General features: G+C 59.6%; 1 protein-coding gene and 1 long non-coding RNA gene across 7 annotated transcripts in view; one reads left to right on the top strand and one right to left on the bottom strand.

Moving 5' to 3' along the window:
* Positions 1-17,930, top strand: part of DNAH2 (dynein axonemal heavy chain 2) — a 93,435-nt gene extending 75,505 nt beyond the window's left edge. Inside the window, exons 64-86 of the mRNA XM_047089924.1 lie at positions 2,862-3,026; positions 3,581-3,706; positions 3,877-4,025; positions 4,097-4,163; positions 4,313-4,463; positions 4,694-4,842; positions 5,016-5,149; positions 5,268-5,412; positions 5,821-6,020; positions 6,939-7,065; positions 8,644-8,830; positions 8,922-9,070; positions 9,220-9,403; positions 9,618-9,808; positions 14,854-15,045; positions 15,207-15,391; positions 15,648-15,876; positions 15,967-16,118; positions 16,233-16,347; positions 16,822-16,998; positions 17,089-17,163; positions 17,324-17,474; positions 17,579-17,930. Of these exons, the coding sequence (XP_046945880.1) occupies positions 2,862-3,026; positions 3,581-3,706; positions 3,877-4,025; positions 4,097-4,163; positions 4,313-4,463; positions 4,694-4,842; positions 5,016-5,149; positions 5,268-5,412; positions 5,821-6,020; positions 6,939-7,065; positions 8,644-8,830; positions 8,922-9,070; positions 9,220-9,403; positions 9,618-9,808; positions 14,854-15,045; positions 15,207-15,391; positions 15,648-15,876; positions 15,967-16,118; positions 16,233-16,347; positions 16,822-16,998; positions 17,089-17,163; positions 17,324-17,474; positions 17,579-17,733 (3,555 nt within the window). The 3' untranslated portion in view covers positions 17,734-17,930. The remainder of the gene's footprint in view (positions 1-2,861; positions 3,027-3,580; positions 3,707-3,876; positions 4,026-4,096; positions 4,164-4,312; positions 4,464-4,693; positions 4,843-5,015; positions 5,150-5,267; positions 5,413-5,820; positions 6,021-6,938; positions 7,066-8,643; positions 8,831-8,921; positions 9,071-9,219; positions 9,404-9,617; positions 9,809-14,853; positions 15,046-15,206; positions 15,392-15,647; positions 15,877-15,966; positions 16,119-16,232; positions 16,348-16,821; positions 16,999-17,088; positions 17,164-17,323; positions 17,475-17,578) is intronic.
* On the bottom strand, positions 2,678-11,135 carry LOC124519579 (uncharacterized). Of its 6 annotated transcripts, none has more exons than XR_006964139.1 (6): positions 10,593-11,135; positions 5,827-6,704; positions 5,252-5,364; positions 4,349-5,066; positions 3,905-4,130; positions 2,678-3,007 (listed from the first exon to the last, which is right to left on the bottom strand). It is a non-coding gene; the product is annotated as an uncharacterized LOC124519579 (long non-coding RNA). The 6 variants fall into 6 exon arrangements; XR_006964140.1 differs by lacking the exon at positions 10,593-11,135 and adding an exon at positions 10,252-10,379; XR_006964142.1 differs by lacking the exon at positions 10,593-11,135 and adding an exon at positions 7,257-7,587.
* Positions 17,931-20,041: the final 2,111 nt, after the last annotated feature.

Genomic DNA, 20,041 nt, shown 5'->3' with positions numbered 1-20,041 from the left:
TTCCGATTCTGTGTCTCCCTCTCTCTCTGCCCCTCCCCCACTCGTGCTCTGTCTCTGTCTCTGTCTCCCTCAAAAATAAATGTTAAAAAAATTTTTTTAAATCTTAAAAGTACAGCTAAAAAAAAAAGTGGGAGCTGGGTGTCGGTGGGGGTGGGGTAAAGATTGGGCGATGCTTTTGAGGAGATAAAGCAGGGTTTTAAGATGGTGTTCGGCGATATGAAGGTAAGGAGTTGAAGCATTCTCATGGGCAGGAACAGGGAGGAAGAAGTGTAGTCTGGAGGGGAGAGGGTCACCCCTGCGTCCATTGTAGCATAGAGGCCATAGAAATAGTTTCAAACGGACAAACCAGGAAACGGCAGTATGGAATATACCTGAGCGTGTGCAAAACGCCTCTTGCGGAATATTCAAGAAGCAGGTCGCGTTGGCTACCTCGAGGAGGGAGCAGGGTGGATGGGGGGGGCGGGGCAGAGAGACTTTTCATGCCCATAATTATCCCTTTTGAATTTTTAAGTCACTTATTCACAAAGCAAACAAAATAAAAAAGAGGCAGCAGTGTACAAGGACGTTCGTTCCAGCATTGTTAATAATAGAACATGCTGGAAAGACACACATGTCTATCAGAAGGAGACTTGTTATATAAATTACGGTTCAGTCATTCACAAGATTATTTTGCAGCTGTTAAAGAGAATGAGGCAGCTTGACGAGAACCGATTTGGAGACAAGAAAAAAAATAAAGTACAGTAGTATGTTAGCATTTATCTTTATGAAAAAAATTCATCCAAAGAGATACTTCCCGAGCGCCGGGCACTCTTCTAAGTGCAGGGATTTGGTGGCGAGCAAGGGCCTGCCTTCACCATGCATGTATTTATTACAGGTGGACCCTACGCACGGACTGTGTCTGGAAAGCTATAGGAGAAACGGGCTGGGGCAGGGGCTGCGGCAGGAGTGGGAGGAAGTCAGATCCTTCACCATGTGTGTTTTTTTTCCTTCTGATGTGGATTCACTCTTTACAAAAAGACATAAAAGAGGAAAATTATGCTTTAAAAAAAGACAAAGTGGCGGTGAGGTGTGATAACGGTGTTACGATCGTGGGGGAGATGTCCTTGTTTTGTTCTAGATCTGCACCGGGACGTCTCGAGGCTTGACGCTTCATGAGTCTGTAACTTCCTCTAAGACACTTTGGCAAAGAACCGTGGATGAAATAAGACTGGCGGAATGTTAACAACTGTTGAATGTATGTGGCGGGCGTAGAGGTATTCGTTATGTGATTCTTTGTCCTAGGTTTGCAACTTTCCATAATTTTTGAGTTAAAAAGATAAAAACCGCAACCAGATTAATGTATGTATAAATATGCATGTATGTATCTTAAAAATAGTAGCCTAAGCATAATATTCAGAGATAGGGAGGCAGCTGCCAGAAGAAATAAAAAGAGAAATAGTTCAAAATAATTCGCTACTGAAGAACGGGACCAGGAGTGGAAGAGGTTTTGTTATAACTCCTTTTTATCGTATTATTTAGGTCTTTAACCTTATGCATACGTTTCTTGTATAAAAAATAGAAACAGTGAAGACAACACCACATGCAAAATAAGTAATGAAATCCAGAACGATCGTGGGCTGGCTGCTTCCCCACAGACACAGCTCCGCGGGAAGCCCAATTATAATCAGTGTTGCTGACGAGCCTGGACTGCGCGGGCGGGGGGGGGGGGGGGGAGGCAGTCACGTGAACCTGGCGACAGGTGGCACGCAGGGAAGACCGCCGGACAGCATGGCCTCCGGCGGGTTTAAGCCCACCTGTGCCAGTGCAAGGGCGCCCCTCTCTTTCTAGACCCCCAGCCGGTGTTTCGTCCCTGAGTGGCCCGGCTGACTCACCCCTTCGGAGTGACCCCTTCTTTCCCTGGATGTTAATGCCTTCTAACATCACTACCCAGGCTTGACCTGGAAGGCGTGCTATCACCCGAAGGTGACATTTGGGACCTCCACTTTGCCTTTTTTTTTTTTTTTTAACGTTTATTTATTGTTAAGAAAGAGACAGCGTGAGCAGGGGAGGGGCAGAGAGCAAGGGAGACACAGAATCCGAAGCAGGTTCCAGGCTCTGAGCCGTCAGCACAGAGCGTGACATGGGGCTCGAACCCCTGAACCGTGAGATCATGACCTGAGCTGAACCTGGATGCTTAACCGACTGAGCCACGCAGCTGCCCTGGGTGCTTTTGCTTTAAAGACAGTTTCTTGGGGAGTTAGTCTGTTGCGTTTCCAGGGTCTTTTGGAGGTCAACCTCAGTGGTTGGGCCCATGTCCTGCGCCCTGTGCCCTCCTTCCCACAGCCCAGATGAGGCCCGGTCAGGGGCACCAGGCCGGCACGTGAACTCTGCACAGTTGAATCCCCATCCCTGTGTGGGTCCCTGCACCTGGGCCTTTGCCCCGAATGGAGTCCCTCTTCCTCTCTCCAACAGTTTCTAGATTTTTCTTTCTCTCTCGAGGTCCTGCCTTCGGGCCGTGCCACACTGGCGTGGGGGTGGCAGTCGTTTCTGTGCCCTTTGAGCCTCTCTTGCCAGTGGGACTCATGTGGCTGATTGTGCTCCAAGGGGACTGTCTTCCTACCCGGCCTTGAGTTTCATGACAAGAAGTTTCCTGGCCCAAGAAAAGAGCGGCGGAGGGGAAGGGAAAGAAGACCTCACGTCACCATACATATTTTGTCTTGTTTTCTGTCTGCGACGGCCCTATGGGGTAGGGGTTAGCATCGTCACATGGCACACCGGGCCACGGAGGCCCCAAGGCCTCGAAACGGCAGATGGGCCACCGGAACCCCGAGCAGCGCGGCCACAAGAGTGGCGTTTGAGCCGTTCGCTCTGGTCCCTCCCAGGTGGCCGAGAAGCTAGAGATGCTGAAGAAGCAGTACGACGAGAAGCTGGCCCAGAAGGAGGAGCTCCGCAAGAAGTCCGAGGACATGGAAACGAAGCTGGAGCGAGCGGGCTTGCTGGTGTCAGGGCTGGCCAGCGAGAAGGCGCGCTGGGAGGAGACGGTCAAGGTGAGCTCTGGGGGCCCCGCCCGGCTCTCCCCCCTGCCCGCCAGGTCCCAGAGCTCCACCCCCTGTCGGCTGAGGGACCCTCGGGGGACATGGGGACCCCCGGGTGCAGGGACATCCAGGAACGGGGGACGGGAGTTCTCCCCCCTCCTATACGGTGAGAGCAGTGGAAAGCGAGTCTGTGCCATTGGGAGGTGGCTCCTGTATTTGCACAGGCCTGGGGGGCGAGCGCCAGGGCCTTTGCTGCAACCCACGGACTTGATGACTTTACAGAAACAGTCCCCCCCCCACCCCCCCACCGCATCCTGTCTCCGCCTTTATGGAGCCCCTGGCTTCAGGAAAGGGTTAGGCCTTATCACCAGAATGTAAACAGGATCACTGTGAAAGACAGCGACTCCGAAGGGATTAGAACCAGGTTGGACTCCTCAGGGCCGAAGGTTTAGGACAAAGCGCCTCTTTGATGGAGCCAGTGTGGGGGGGGGGGGGGGGAGAGCCAGCGCTCCCCAGTGCCCAGGGCCCTCCTTACACCCCCTGCCCGCCCCCCGCCCCCCACCCAGGGCCTGGAGGAGGATCTGGGCTACCTGGTGGGTGACTGTCTCCTGGCCGCCGCCTTCCTGTCCTACATGGGCCCCTTCCTGACCAACTACCGGGATGAGATCGTCACCCAGATATGGATCAGGAAGGTGAGGCAGGGCTCAGGTCCTCGTGAGCTCTTGGGCTCCGAGACCAGGGCTGCGGGGAGGACGGGGAGACACCCGGCAGGGGCCGGGGACGGGGGCAGGGGCCCCGGGGCGGGGAGCGGGGAGCGGGGCTCGGGCCTCCAGGCTGACGTCCGGGGCTCTTCCCCGCCCAGATCTGGGAGCTGGAGGTGCCGTGCTCACCGCGCTTCACCTTCGATAACTTCCTGTCCAATCCTACCAAAGTTCGAGACTGGAACATCCAAGGGTTGCCCTCGGATGCCTTTTCCACAGAGAATGGCATCATCGTCACCCGAGGCAACAGGTAAGGAGGCTGCCGGGAGCGGGGGCGGGGCAAGGGCGGAGCCTGTCTTCTGACTGACCGCCCTCCTTCAGGTGGGCACTGATGATTGACCCTCAGGCCCAGGCCCTGAAGTGGATCAAGAACATGGAAGGAAACCAGGTAAAGGCTGGCGGGAGGGGCAGGGCGGGGGCTGCTCTTGGGCCCCTGGCGTCTCTTCCCAAGCCTGCCTCTTCCTGAGGCCCGACCCGGAGTCAGATTTTACTTTGGGCCCCTCAGCGTGTCTCCCGTCTCTTTCCCTTGCTCTCTAGGGCCTCCAGATTATCGACCTGCAGATGAGCAATTACCTTCAAATTCTAGAAAAGGCCATCCAGTTTGGATATCCAGTGCTGCTCCAGAACGTTCAGGAGTATCTGGACCCCACGCTCAACCCTGTGCTCAACAAATCTGTAGCTCGAATCGGTGAGGGTCCAGGCTTCCTATGGGGTTGGGCTGGGGGACAAATCCTAGAGACCAGCCAGCCGGGCCACGAGGTGAGGGGTTGGGGGGGAGGGCCGGCCCTCAGACCGCGGCCCTCCGCTCACACAGCCCCGGGCTGGGCCCATTAGGGCAGCTGGATGTGGGCTGGGGGCTGGGCCAGCCCGCACCTGGTCACCAGGGCTCCTTTGCCCTTGACCCTGGCCCGGCTGCAGGCGGCCGGCTGCTGATGCGCATTGCAGACAAGGAGGTGGAGTACAACAGCAATTTCCGTTTCTACATCACCACCAAGCTCTCCAACCCCCACTACAGCCCTGAGACCTCGGCCAAGACCACCATCGTCAACTTTGCTGTCAAGGAACAGGTGGGGGCGGGGGCTGCAGCCTGGACCCAGCTAGCGAGGAGCAGGAAGCACCCGGAGAGACAAAGGCCCCCTGCGCTGGGCGGCAGGGGATGAGGCGGGGGGAGGCGTGACCGGGTGCCAGGGGTGTGCCGTCACCAGAGCGCGAGTCCCACCGCGCGTCCCCGTGCTCCCAGGGCCTGGAGGCTCAGCTGCTGGGCATCGTGGTCCGGAAGGAGCGGCCGGAGCTGGAGGAACAGAAGGACTCACTGGTCATCAACATCGCTGCCGGCAAGAAGAAGCTCAAGGAGCTGGAGGACGAGATCCTTCGGTGAGAGTGCACCCGCCGCTGCCACCCAACGCCCGGTCCAGCCAGAATCCCGGGTGTGGGCGGGCTGGGGCGGGAGGACTCCCCACCTCCCCACCCGCCTACCTGCGCTTCCCTTCAGGCTGCTGAATGAGGCCACGGGCTCTCTGCTCGACGACGTGCAGCTGGTGAACACCCTTCGTACCTCCAAGATGACCGCCACCGAGGTGACCGAGCAGCTGGAGACCAGCGAGACCACAGAGATCAACATCGACTTGGCCCGCGAGGTGAGCCTCGCCCCTCGCTCCACGCCCAGCCCCGTGGCCACTGCCCCCCCCCCACAATTCCACTCCCACCAGCACCATGGCCGCTTCCCCCCCCACCCCTGCCCTGACCGTCCCCACCCAGCACCGTGGCCGCTCCCCACCACCCCTGCCCTGACCCTGTCCCGCACCCACCCCCCCAGCCCCGTGGCCGCTCCCCCCGCAGCCCCTGCCCTGACCCTGTCCCCCGCCCACCCCCCCAGCCCCGTGGCCGCTTCCCCCCCCTACTCCTGCCCTGACTCTGTCCCCCATCCACCCCCCCAGACCCGTGGCCGCTCCCCCCGCAGCCCCTGCCCTGACCCTGCCCCCGCCCACCCCCCAGCCCCGTGGTCGCTCCCCCCGCCACCCTGCCCTGACTCTGCCCCTCCATAGGCTTACCGCCCGTGTGCCCAGAGGGCGTCGGTTCTGTTCTTCGTGCTCAACGACATGGGCCGCATCGACCCCATGTACCAGTTCTCGCTGGACGCCTACATCGACCTCTTCGTCCTCAGCATCGACAAGAGCCACCGCAGCAACAAGCTGGAGGACCGCATCGACTACCTGAACGAGTACCACACCTACGCCGTGTACAGGTGTGCGCCCCGCGCCTCCGGAGCCCCCCACCGCCCCCGCATCTGCCAGGACGCTCCCGCGCCAGTGCTGCCCCGGCGCCACGGCCACCGGCCTGTCCCCTGCTCCCCGTGGGGACAGAGCGCGAGCTCCTTGAGCCGTGCTCGTATCTGCTAGGGTCCACGCTGCCGGCGCATCTCCAGTGGCCACGTGCCCCGCGAGCCCTGGGAATCTCGGTGAAATCCAGATCCACATCCAGCAGGCTGGGGCGGGGCCCGGTCCCGGGTAGGGGGCGGGTGGGGGACCACACTCTTTGTCCTCCTGCTTCCTTCAGGGTCCTCCCCCTGACCAGCACCCACAGCCCCCTCCCGGCCACCCAGGCCTTGAGCCCCGCGGGTTCACTTGCGAATCTTTCTGCAGACCGTCCCTGCTCGGCTCCCCACGGCTGCTCCAAGGCCCGTTAGCTTATGCTCCGGCTCTCCCGGGAGTCCTCCCTGCTCCTCCTCTTCCACGCCTGCACCGGGCGGCTCCTCTCGGAAACTGTCCAGCGGGGGCCCCCTGCCCTGCCATCCCTCGGAGGCCCGGCCACCCCGTACAGGGCCCATCACATCACCGCTTAATCGATGGGCTCTCTGTCTGTCCTCCCTCTTCAGCTGACTTCCTCCAGGACAGAGGCTGGGGCTCAGAGATGACTCTGCCTTTAGGACCTGCACAGAGTAGGGGTCAAATCGATGCTGCGTGTTGTTTAATGGAAATGAATGACTGGTTTCACCAGTGAGCTCTCTAGGTCCCTGAGGGTTTGGCCGTTGACAAAAGGTTTGGGCTAGATGCCGATTAAGGCCCTGCTTGTGCGTGAGGCTCCGCGATTGTAGGACCCGCACTCAGTAACCATTCACGTTGTGCTTCCTGTCCCCTCCGCCCTCCGGGTGCCCGTCTCTCAGGTACACCTGCCGCACCCTTTTTGAGCGCCACAAGCTACTATTCAGTTTCCAGATGTGTGCCAAAATCCTGGAGACCTCTGGCAAGCTCAACATGGACGAGTACAACTTCTTTCTCCGCGGGGGTGTGGTGAGTCGGTCAGAGGCGTCGAGGTTGGGGACGGGGACACGTATGACCAGGACTCCGGGCCGGACCGTCAGGCCCAAGGCTCCAGCGAGCGAGCCAAGGAAAAGTGCCAGGAGCAGGTGTGTCTGGCTCCCTGGGGATGCGGGGGGGGGGGGGCTCTCACATTACAGGTGAGGACTTGGGGCCCCTCTTACCTGTGACCCACTGACAGGTGTGGTCTCTTGCCTCTTTCACTGCTGCTCAAGCCCCTCCTTTCCCGGCCTGGGTTCCCCTGGTCACCATTACATGCTCCCCCCCCCGCAGGCACCCTCAGCGCCCCGTCCCGTATTGCTTTGCTTGGTGAAACCACCACTCTGGCTGGATCTTACTCTCCTGTTCCTGTGTGGCCCAGGAGCCTGGGCCTAGCTGGAGAAAAACACTCCCACACCGAATGGACTCCCTTTAAATCCATTAGGCCCTTAAAACTGCCAGACAGGGGTGCCTGGGTGGCTCAGTCAGTTAAGCGTCCGACTTCGGTTCAGGTCATGATCTCACGGTCCGTGGGTTCGAGCCTCGCATCGGGCTCTGTGCTGACAGCTTGGAGCCTGGAGCCTGCTTCAGATTCTGGGTCTCCCTCTCTCTCTGCCCCTCCTCTGCTCATTCTCTCTCTCTCTCTCTCTCTCTCTCTCTCTCTCTCTCTCAAAAATGAATAAACTTTAAAAACAAATTTAAAAACACCTGCCAGACGGTGACACCACGTTTCCTGGGCTGGCCTCTCTCCACCCTCCTGGACGATGCCGGGCACTTCTCCTCTCATCCGGGTTACCAATAACTAAGAGCCTCCCAATGCTCCCCACCCCCAGTCTGTCAGCATGCCCACCTCCCTGGTGTCACCTCCCATGGCCTGCCCTGCCCCCCCCCCCCCCCCAGGGCTCCTGCATTCACTGTCCCTTCTGCCACAGGTGCGCCCGCAGCTCCCACTCACCAACTTTAACGCTGGACTCAGATTGCGCCTCCCCGAGACCTCCTTGACTTTCCTATTTAATACTTCAAACTACCCCCAGAACTCCCAATCTTTTGTATGCTCTTCAGCTCATTCTACTCTGGCGCGACCTTGCCATCTTTACCTAGCACTGGATAACTTAATTGTTTATGTCTTTGGCTCATTGTCTGCCCTCCCATGTTGGAAAATAAGCCCCTCAGGGGCAGAGATATGTGCCCTTTATATTCAGCGCCGCATCCCAGTGCTCAGAACACACAGTGGGTGAGCAGTGAGTATTTGCTGAAGAGGGTGAAGAAGGGAAGGGGCCTTTCTGCAGGGCGAGGTCATTAGGGCGAGAGACAGTGTCACCAGGAAGCCAGCAGAGGGCGCCAGCTCCCCAAATTTGCACCGAGAGGTGTCCGCTAGGTGCCGGGGAGACCCTGCCCCGCCCCCCCCCACCCACCCCCCCAACTGACTTCCCCAGTCCAGGCAGAGCCCAGTGCCTCTGGGACTCCCATAGTCCTTTCCTCGTGGTGCCCGATGCAGGGTCTCGGCTGCCTCATCATTAAATGCTTTGGAGGGGTTCCGGTCAGTCCCCTTCCTCCTCTCTCCTTGCCCAGGTCCTGGATCGCGAGGGCCAGATGGATAACCCGTGTACGAGCTGGCTCGCCGACGCCTACTGGGACAACATCACAGAGCTGGACAAACTGACCAACTTCCACGGGCTCATGAACTCCTTCGAGCAATACCCTCGTGACTGGCACCTGTGGTATACCAGCGCCACCCCGGAGAAGGCCATGCTGCCAGGTGCCCCCTCCCCGCCGGGCCCTTCCCCTCGTTCCCTGTCCCTGTCCCCGTCCCCTCCGAGCGTCTGCTTCCCGGCCCTCTCCGTCCCCAGGCGAGTGGGAAAACGCCTGCAATGAGATGCAGCGAATGCTGATCGTGCGCTCCCTGCGCCAGGACCGGGTGGCCTTCTGTGTCGCCTCGTTCGTCGTCTCCAACCTCGGCTCCCGCTTCGTGGAGCCGCCCGTGCTCAACATGAAGCTGGTCGGTGGCTTGGTTTCCTCCTTGCCCCCCGCACCCCCGGTCCTTCCTGCCTCGCTCTGCGGGGCCCCCAACCTCTGCTCTTGGGCAGTCCCTGCTCCCCCGACCCCGCCCCGCCTCACGTGGCCTTCTCACACCCGTGCTTCTGGCAGGTTCTGGAGGATTCCACCCCACGCACCCCGCTGGTGTTCATCCTGTCTCCCGGTGTGGACCCCTCCGGCGCCCTGCTCCAGCTGGCGGAGCACATGGGCATGGCCCAGCGTTTCCACGCCCTGTCCCTGGGCCAGGGCCAGGCCCCCATTGCCGCCCGGCTCCTGCGAGAGGGGGTCCTTCAGGGTCAGTGTCCCGTCCTGCTCCCCCACCCCCGTCCCTGGTGCGCGTCTTACTCCCCGGAAGCCCCGGCCTCCGTCACGCTACCGTGACCGCAGCCCCCACTTCTCCACAGGGCCCCCGGGCCCCCTTCCCCCAACACGCGCGGAATCGGGGGCGACGCGTGGGGACACGCGGGGCTCGGGGAAGGGCTCCCACTGAATCCAGTGCCCCCTTGCAGGACACTGGGTGTTCCTAGCTAACTGCCACCTGTCGCTGTCTTGGATGCCCAGCCTGGACAAGCTGGTAGAGCGGCTGCAGGTGGAAGAACCTCACCCTTCCTTCCGCCTCTGGCTCAGCTGCAGCCCCCACCCGGGCTTCCCCATCTCCGTCCTGCAGGCCGGCATCAAGATGACCACGGAACCGCCAAAGGTACGGCTCTCTTGCGGCCGGCGCCAGCGGGAGGCCCAGCCTTGACAGCCGCCTGGCCGTCGGGCTCTGCTCCCCTCTCGAGAGCCCCTGGCCTCTTCCCTCCGAGCGCCAGGCTCTTAGCACAGAGCGCCAGTCTCTAACACCGCTAGCCGCTTACCCGTGCCCGGCATCGTCCCTTTGCCAAATTCGTTTAGAACACACACACCCTGTCAGGTAGGTACCGTCGCCCCCATTTGACAGAGAGGAAACTGAGGCACAGAAGAGTAAACAGCTAGTCCACAGGACCTTCCTGCCTCCCGGCATTTCCTTCCACCTCTCCCCAGTGGCCCCGGCTTCCGGCCCTTCTCCCTCCAGCTCTGCTGAAATGTTTTTCTCCGGCCCGGAGGTCACCACTGAATGCAGCCACACCGCTCACGTTCCTGTGTCCCCCCCCCCCCGTTCACCTCTGCTTACGCCACTCGAGTAGCTTTTCGGTGCTTTTAGTCAAGACGGAAACCCTTGCTGACCCGGCCTGTGAGCCCCCCCTCCCCCCACCCTGTGCCTCTGGGCCCCACCTACCCCTTCTCCCTTCCCTCTCTTCGCTCCACCCTCAATTCTTAAAATATCTTGTTCCTCTTCCTCCAGACTCTGCACCGTCCTGCCCCAAGGCTTCCGCGCAAGCTGCCGGGCACCCCCACCCCCACCCCGCCGCCCCCTCCTTCGCCCCTTCGGGCCTCGGCCCTCCTCGTTGAGCTCAGCATCCCAGTGAAACACTCTCATAGAACCTTCCTGCTGGTCCTTTTACCGTGTGAGTTTGGTTCTGACGAATGCCTGCTGTCTTCTCTAGACTGGAAACTCCGCGAGGCCAGAGGACACATCTTTTCTCTCTCTCTCTCTCTCTCTCTGTCTTGCTCACCTTGTGACTAGCACCTGTACGTAATAGGTACTCAACCAGTAAGTCTGGACACATGTCTTTCATCATGTAAATCCTCCTCGCCTGCCTTGGGGCAGTTGACACAGTGAACTGTCCCCCCACCCTTTCCCTGACACGCGCTTGGGGTTCTCCCTCTGTCTCCCGCCACATCACTTATCACGCCTGTATTTCCTTTTCCTCTTGGCCTCTGATCGTATCTCCAGGCTTGGCCCTTGACCTCCAACTTGGCTCATTCTCCGTTTCCCCCTTTCACAACTCGATGGAGAAATTGTCCTCTTCCTGATCCTGCCCGGTCCTTGTCTCTGGCCCCGGGAAGCAAACGCACTCCCGGGTCTGAATTCCATCTGGCAACGAGGCGTTTCCTCCTGGCACGCCAGAACCATAAATCCCGTGCTCTCGGAGCAAGTGGCCAGCCCGCCACCGCAGATGATCTCCTCGGCCCAGTTCTGTTAGCGGCGCCTCCGTTTTTCGAAGAACCTCTTTTTGCTTTCCAAGAAAGGTGTATGCCTTGGTGGCTAGAGGGCCCTCTGTTGGCCGAGCGCCCCGCGAGGGGCACAGGTGTGTCAGAGCGGAGGCAGGTGCCACTTCTGGCCGCATAAGAAGGTGGAGGCCACCTGGAATCTGGGGGCGGCCTGGGAGGAGGGGGGATGGTCTGCGGGGGTGGGGGGGGGTGGGGAGGGGGGAGGGGAGGCTCGCCCTGGCTCCACCCAGGGGAGATTTGTCCTCACCACCCGGGGTCTGCAGAACCTCTGGGCGTGAGCCAGACCTTCAGGGAAGGCCGAACATTCACGGCATACTTGTTTGCAACAGGATTTCTCTCGGTGGCGAAGAGGGCACTATTTTTAAATGTTTTACTTGGAAATCATTGGAAACTTACGCAAGAGTTGTAAGAACAAGATTACTCTAGGGTTCCTGGCTGGCTCCGTTGGCAGAGAGTGTGACCCTTGATCTCAGGGTGTTGAGTTCAAGCCCCACATTGGGCCTGGAGCCTACTTCAAACAAACAAACAAACAAACAAAAACAGGAGAAGAAGAACACAAACACTATGTCCTCACAGCCTCACACCCGTGGACTCGTTACCCAGACTCTTCCATTGTTAACATTTTGCCTCACCGGCCTTATCATTTGATCTCTCTCCGCGTCTCCACGCACACGTGCTTTCTCCGAACGCCGAGAGTAAACTGGGAAAGACATCATGGTCTTTTCCCACTAATACTTGTGTATTTTGGCATAAAGGGCTCAATCCTGAGAAGGATTTTTATTTTTTTTCAATACACACTACAGCACAGCTGCCCAACCTCAATAAACGGGTAGAGCGTTTGAACCCCATCTATTATATATTCCAATTGTGGTAAAGGACCCGGTCATGTCCTTTTTAAAATTCTCCCCCAGCACAGGATCCGTTCTAGGTCAGGTATTGCAATTTTGTTGTCCTGTGAAAGAGGCCAGTGTTTGCATCGGGATACACGAAAGCAGCCCCAATAGTCAAGGGGACGGTGGCTCATTCGAGTCTTACAAGTAAGATGGTCCCCATGACCACAGCCCCCAGTCGCCGGTTCGGGTGCGATTCTGGAGTGGTATTCTTGGTTGGATCACTGCCTGCCTTCTAGTCCTTTCCTTTTCATTAACTATTAAGCAGATACAAAAGAATATAAAATACAAGAGGGGGTGCCTGGGTGGCTCGGTGCGTTGAGCGTCCGACTCTTGATTTCAGCTCCGATCACGATCCCAGAGTCAAGGGATCAAGCCCCGCATCAGGCTCCGCGCTGAGTGTAAGGCCTGCTTGGGATTCTCTCTCTCCCTCCCTCCGCCCCTCTCCCCTACACCTGTTTGCACCCTCTCTCTCAAAAAAAAAACCAAAATTCTAAAATATATGCAAAGATATAAAGGATCCCCGTTCATTTTTAAAAACATTTGAAACATCTTTATTTAGTTTTGAGAGACAGAGCGTGAGCGGGGGAGGGGCAGAGAGAAGAGAGAGAGGGAGACACAGGATCTGAAGCAGGCTCCGAGCTGTCAGCACAGAGCCCGACAGAGCCCCACGTGGGGCTTGAACCCAGCAACCATGAGATCCTGACCTGAGCCGAAGTCGGATGCTCAACCGACTGAGCCACCCAGGCGCCCCCATGGATCCCAATTCAGTACACACCTGTGTGCCCATCTTCCTGTGTAAGAAAGATGATTCCCATTCCCACCGCCCTCCCCACTCGGCTGCAGCCACTTTTCTCAAGGTGCGTCTGGCTAACGCACACATTCATCTGCGCCTTGCTGCTTCCATTCAGCGCTGGGTACTTGACATTGATTCACGCTGCCTATGTTTCACGGTTCCTCATATGCTCCACAACCTAATCCTTCGTCCGCTTTGTGTTTTGCGGGTTGTCTTTTTGTCCCCCCCTCTTGTTAACTATTATTATTGGTGAATAGAGATCCTTAATTTGTATGAGATGGAATTTAGCTCTTCTCTTCTTTATGGCTTGTGCTCCTAGGTCTCGTTCAAGAAATCTTTGCTCACTGCGAGGTTGTAAAGGCACTCCCTTGTCTTCAAAACCGTTTTATAGGGGCACCTGGGCGGCTCCGTCGGTGAAGCGTCCGACCTCGGCTCAGGTCGTGACCTCACGGTTTGTGAGTTCGAGCCCCACATCGGGCTCTGTGCCGAGAGCTCAGAGCCTGGAGCCTGCTTCGGATTCTGTGTCTCCCTCTCTCTCTGTCCTTCCCCTGCTCGCTCACTCTCTCTTCCTCTCAAAAATAAACAAACACAAAAAGAAAGAGTTTTATACCCTGACTTTCACATTCATGTGTCTTAACCACTTGAGACGGATCCTTGTGAGTGTGGAATGAGGCAGAAGTCTAATTTTGTTGCCCCCCAGCCCCCCACGTAGATAACCCACTCTCCCAGTACCATCATCAAATAGCCCACCATCACCCTTGCGATGTTCGATGCCTGCCAGGCCTTAACTCCCCTTTACACACACCTAGGTTTCTGAGCCCTTTATCTCTGTTCACTGGTCAGGTGGTTTATATTCAGGTCAGTATGTACCGTCTCAGTTCCTGTTTGGCTCCATAATAATGCTTGATAGCTGGTAAGGCAAGTCTCTCTACCTGATTCTTCTTCAGGCTATGCCATGGCCTTTGATTCTCCAGCAGAAATGTTGGAATTAGCTTGTCAAGTTCCACAAACAAAACCCTGTGGATCACTTTGCAGGAAATCAACGTCTTGAGTAGATCGAGTCTCCCAATCCATGATTATAGTACGTCTCTCTCCACGTAATCTTTATTTCAATAAAGTTTTGTCATTCTCTCTGTGAAGATTTGTACATTTTTACTGGACTTATTCCTAGACACGTTACATATTTTGATGTTATAAATGACAGTATTCTTGCTTACATATTTTCCCGACTCCATTCTGTCCCTCATAGACGGGGCTTCTTAAAGCACCGTTTCAACCTGTTGCGGTAGTACTCGAGACAGAAAGTGGCCCCGTGACTCCTGGTGAACCACGGCCCTTCTGACCCCACCTGAGTCCTCGAGCTTGACTTCAGTTAGACCCATCTCCTTACTTATTCTCCCCTTTGTGCCTTTATTCCCTCAATTCTTTCCATCTCCAGGAGACCCATGCCCTCCTCTCAGCCTGGTGACCTCCTTCCCGTTTGTGAGACTTAGTCCAAATCCCGACCTGTTCTCGAAGCCTGATAAATCTATCACGTGGCATGCCCCTCCTCGATGATACACTACGGCTCCTCTAATCTACACTGAACCTCTGTACCTAATGGTGTACGTTTTTGTCCGTTAATAGTTGCACGGATAGGTCCTCATGTTTTCTGGTATTCCCAAATCGAGCCGGCCTGCCCGCCGTCGAGAACATCATGGCTGAGAGGATCAAAAGTGGGGGGACAAGGAGGCAGAGCTCCCAGTAGCCCACACAGTGCCCGCGTGCAAGTTAGAGAAAGGCACCCACCCAGTCCTGTGAATCAGTGCACATCCTGGCGCGCGGGTCAAGGGCTGCACTGCAGCCCTCACTGACCTCTTCGGCCAGTGCCCTTGTGCAGTAAGCAGCCTCCACAACTGTGGCGGTGCTACCGGCAGGGCTTGGCACGATGCACGTCACCCCACCTCCGCGCTGCACTGTCCCCAGGGCCTAAAGGCCAACATGACGCGCCTCTACCAGCTGATGACGGAATCGCAGTTTTCCCGCTGCTCCAAACCTGCCAAGTATAAGAAGCTTCTGTTTGCCCTCTGCTTCTTCCATTCCGTGTTGCTGGAGCGCAAAAAGTTCCTGCAGCTCGGCTGGAACATCGTCTACGGCTTCAATGACTCTGACTTTGAGGTTTGTGGTAGCAGGGGGCCGGCATCCCAGCGCCCCCTCTCCTTACACTTCCCGCCTTGCGGCTCCTCCCCCTCCCCCCCCCGCCCCGCCCCCTGCCACCGAGGGAAGTTCCTCCCCTAACTGTGTGTGGGGGTGGGGGTGGGGGCTGGGACCACGCACAGGTGTCGGAGAACTTGCTGAGTCTCTACCTGGAGGAGTACGAGGAGACACCCTGGGATGCCCTCAAGTACCTCATCGCCGGCGTCAACTACGGCGGGCACGTCACCGATGACTGGGACCGGCGGCTGCTCACCACCTACATCAACGACTATTTCTGTGACCAGACTCTCTCAACCCCCTTCTACCGGTGAGGGGGAGGTGGCGCCGAACAGGGGGCCAGAGGACACCCGGCAGACCAGGTGGCAGGACTGGGGTTGCGGGGAGCGTTGGAGGGGAGGCCAGGAGGCGGGGTGGGCGGGGTTTGTGGGGCCGGGAGGGGAGCAGGTGCAGGTTGCTGGACGCAGGGGGCACCCGCGCCTGCAGAGGGGCCAGGGTCTTGGCCTGGCGCCGAAGCCCCAGAGTGTGGCCCACAGCGTGGTGAGAATTATGCTATGGGTCGCCAGGTTGTCAGCACTGGAGACTTACTTCATCCCCAAAGATGGGAGTCTGGCCTCTTACAAGGAGTACATCAGCATGTTGCCCACCATGGACCCCCCTGAGGCCTTTGGCCAGCACCCCAACGCGGACGTGGCCTCCCAGATCACTGAGGCGCGGACTCTCTTTGAGACTCTGCTGTCCCTGCAACCCCAGATTACACCCACCAGGGCGGGAGGCCAGAGCCGAGAAGAGAAGGTAGGCAGGGGTGGATGCCGGGTTCGGGGCGGGGGGAGTGGGGGTGCGGGGAGGAGAGAGGCCCCCCACTCAGAGCCCCTGCCGGGTCAGGTCCTCGAGCTGGCTGCAGATGTGAAACAGAAAATCCCTGCAATGATCGACTATGAGGGGACCCGGAAACTGCTGGCCATGGACCCCTCCCCCCTCAACGTGGTCCTTCTGCAGGAAATCCAGAGATACAACAAGCTTATGGAGACCATCCTGTAAGATGGAGAGGGGCTCGGTGGGGAGGGGGCGGGAGGAAAGGCGCCCCCCAGCCCCCCGCCTGAGATGGCTCTGCCAGGCCCTTCTCTAAGCTCCCACCTCACCCTGCCCAGGTTTTCCCTGACAGATCTAGAAAAAGGCATCCAGGGCCTCATCGTCATGTCTACAAGCCTGGAAGAGATTTTCAACTGCATCTTCGACGCCCATGTCCCGCCACTCTGGGGGAAGGCAAGATGACCTAGCTGTCGATCCTCCTGCAACAACGAGCTGACCTCTGGCCCCGGTGCCCCCAGCCTCCCGGTTGCAGGAGCAAAACCAGGGAGCCTGGGTTTTGGAGCCAGACAGATTCAAATCTGAGAGCTGGCTCTGCCGTTCACAGACTGGCTTTGCGGTCATTAACTCAGGGACTTAGGGCGAGTCACTAACCTCTCTAGAGACGCGTCAGGGATTCCTAGTGCTGCGTGCGACTCTCAGTAGGTGCTTCGTGAACGGTAACTGGACAGCGCTGTTGCTGGCGTGGTTAACTAGCGCTCGCTCTATGCTTCTTTCCCGGGAGGGGGCTTTTGGAGACAGCTTTGCCAGCCGTGACGGGGGACCCGGCCGACACCACGTCTCCTCCTATCTGCCCCGAGCGCACCACGTGAAGATCTGCACGCGTGAGCGAATGAACGCGTACACACGCACCGCCTCCCCCTCCCCCAGGCGTACCCCTCACAAAAGCCACTGGCCTCGTGGACACGGGACTTGGCCACGCGAGTGGAGCAGTTTGAGCTGTGGGCCAGCCGGGCCCGGCCTCCCGCGATCTTCTGGCTGTCCGGCTTCACCTTCCCCACGGGCTTCCTCACCGCCGTGCTGCAGGCCTCAGCTCGGCAAAATAAGGTGAGCCACGTGCTAAGTGTGACGGGGGGGGGGCCACCTGCGATCGCTCCTCTCTGGGGGTCCTCCCTTATTCTCGCCTTCCTTCCCCAGGTTTCGGTGGACAGCCTCTCCTGGGAGTTTATTGTTTCCACCGTGGATGACAGCAACCTCGTGTACCCACCCAAGGTGGGAGCCAGAAGTGCTCCGACTGGGAGCAAAGGCGGGTCTGGTGGAGGGGGGCGCTGGGAGCAAAGGGGGGAAACAGCTGGTTGGCAAGGGAGAAGGGAGGCCAGAGGCCAGGGGTGCCGGCAGCCTCGGGGCCAGACTTCTCCCCGTGTCTTCGCAGGACGGCGTGTGGGTCCGGGGCCTGTACCTGGAGGGCGCCGGCTGGGACTGGAAGAACTCCTGCCTGGTGGAGGCGGACCCCATGCAGCTCGTCTGCCTCATGCCCACCATCCACTTCAGGCCGGCAGAAAGCCGCAAGAAGGGCGCCAAGGGTGGGATGGCAACCCCTCCTCTGCCCCGCCCCTCCCCCCACACCTGTGCCTGCTCTCCCAGAGGCCCCGGCGCGCTGACTCCCATCCCCTCTCCTTTCCCTCAGGCATGTACTCCTGTCCCTGCTATTACTATCCCAACCGGGCAGGCAGCTCAGACCGAGCCTCCTTCGTCATTGGCATCGACCTCCGGTCCGGGACCATGACATCTGATCACTGGATCAAGAGGGGCACCGCTCTACTCATGAGCCTGGACAACTGAGGAGGCCTCCTCTTCCTCCCCGCTTGAGGGAGGGTCGGGGACTCTAGGGGCCAAGACTGATAATGCACTTCGGACCAGGGCTGGACTTAAAACTCTGGCCGTGGCCGTGGTTGAATGCGCCGCGGGATGGGGCCCTGGAGATGGCTAGCCTTTTAATAAAGGTGGAAGGATTGTCTTGGAGCTCAGAGCAGGAAAACACCCGCAACCACAAGCCTTAAGCCTCTCAATGGGGTGGTGGGGGTTCGGGGAGGGAGGAAGCCCGGATCTCACAGAGGAAGCGAACCCCTGCGAGCTACTGCTTTTGGACTGGGAAAGGAGCTTGGGAAGCGGGAGGTGTGGCCTTGAACGAGGGGGCAGGGCTGTGGGGCCTAAACCGGGTGTGGCTAAATCTCGGGGCTGGACTTGAGCGGGCGGGGCGGGGCTTATTTTGGGAAACGCGCGTGATCCGAATGGAATAGGGGTTCGTCCGGCAGGGATCGGGGCCGGACCCAGTAGGTTGCACCCAGCACCCGGCACCGGGTATCCTGTTCGGCACGTGCGCTGAGGCGAGCGGCGCAGGAGGAGGAGGGGCGGGGCCCGAGGGGGGGGGGACTTCGGCGCGAGGGGAGGCGGGACCAAGGGAAGGGGGCGGGGCTGGGGCGCAGGGGGGGCGGTGTTTGTGTTGGAAAATCCAACTGCGCCACGGGGCGGAGCGGCCCCCCCAGCCCCGGCCTGGGAGAGGGGGGGGGCCGCTCGACCCCCTGGGAGACCTTGGGGAGCCTGAGCACCTGGGACACCCCAGAACCAGGTAACGGGGGGCCGCGGGGGCGTCTGGAAAGAGGGAAACCATCTCCGCGCAGGGGGGCGGGACGCCTGAGTCTCAGACTTGTAGAGCTGGGGGTGGACGTTTCGGTCCCTGCAAAGGCACTGCAAAGAAGATCGGGGCGCAGGACGCCAGGGTTCCCCAGAATGCAGGGCGGTGTGGGGGAAGAGCGGGCGGGCAGAAGCCTTGGGTTCGGATGTCAAGAGGGGCCTGAAAGGACTCGCAGTTCCCCTGGGGCCGGGATTTCCCCTCCGCAACACTAGGTCGGGGCGGGGCGCGACGGTGCCTAACAGAAGGGCAGGACTGAAGGTCAGAGTCTGCAGATAGGCCAGGGTGATGGCCCTCTGAGGTCGGGTGTGGTCGGGCAGGGGTGCGTCTCCGGTCCCGGGGCCACTTCGGGTCTCCCTCCAGTCCCTCCCACGGTGAGGTGTGTCGCCTCAGCTTTAACCCTCGCGCCAGGAGCGCCGGGAGCCCGCCTCCTCGCGGGAGTCTTCGTGTCCACGCACCCCGCCGCCCCTCCATCCGTGGTCCTGCTACCCCACTCTGATGCTCCTCGCCCTCGCCCGGCTCGGGCCCTGCTCCGTGCGGACCTTCCCAGCGCAGCCACGAGATGGCGAGGGCGAGACGCGCAGCCCGAGCCGCGGGAGCAAGGGGGGGGGGGGGAGGTGGCCGGCGGAGGGGCTGAAGCCCCCCGCCCGGCCAGAGAGAAAGGTGGGCCGAGGTGGGCGTCTGACTTCCTGTCATCTCGGCCCCTCACAGGAAATTGTGGGCGGGAGGGCGAAGGGCAGAGGCTGGGGAGGGGGCTGGACTCCCGTCTCCGCCTCCCTGCGCTGGAGTAAATAGTGGGGAGGGGGCACGCGGCTTGGTTACCAAGCAACGCAGATTCGCTTCCTGTCTGCTGTGGCTTGTGGCTGTGACCTGGGGGCGGGGCGACTGCGGGGAAGGTCGGGGGCAGGACGCCTCGTTCTCGGGACGGTACGAGCCCGGGAAGGACGGAGGGGAGGCCGCGAGCTGCGCTGCCGCCGAAGGGGGCTCGGCGGGCGTCCGGAGGGAGGCGGGACCCGGGCGCCACAAGGAGCGCCGCTCCGCCGACCTCCCGGGGGTTGCTTGCCCCGTTGCCGGAGTAACCGGAGAGCCAGACTCGGGAGCCGGATTCCCGAACTCTCGTGTCGGGCCAATCGGCTCCCGCGGAGGCCCCTGACGTCAGGGCCCTGGCAGCCAATGTGGAGGAGGCTTTATAGAGCGACAGGAAAAGGGAGAGGGGAGGGGGAGAGGTGGAGGAAGGGAGGGGGAAGCTGCTCGGGACCCGCACGTGCACTCCCACACGCTCGCGCCCACCCCCCTCCCTCCTCCGCACGCGCCCTAGTAGCCCCCTGCGCCTGCGCGGCGAGTCGCAGCTTGCAGCACTACCGCCGCACCCCCCCCCCCCCCCGCCTCCCCGCATTTGAATGTGTGTTTGCAAACTAGTCCTGGGCTGCGCTCCTCAGCCCCTCGGGATCCAGGCGT

Source organism: Lynx rufus, unplaced genomic scaffold, assembly GCF_022079265.1.
Source record: "Lynx rufus isolate CCGP_SWC_20201006 ecotype Redwood Valley unplaced genomic scaffold, mLynRuf1.p SCAF_28, whole genome shotgun sequence".
NCBI lineage: Eukaryota > Metazoa > Chordata > Mammalia > Carnivora > Felidae > Lynx > Lynx rufus.
This window is presented reverse-complemented; position numbering and strand designations above follow the sequence as displayed.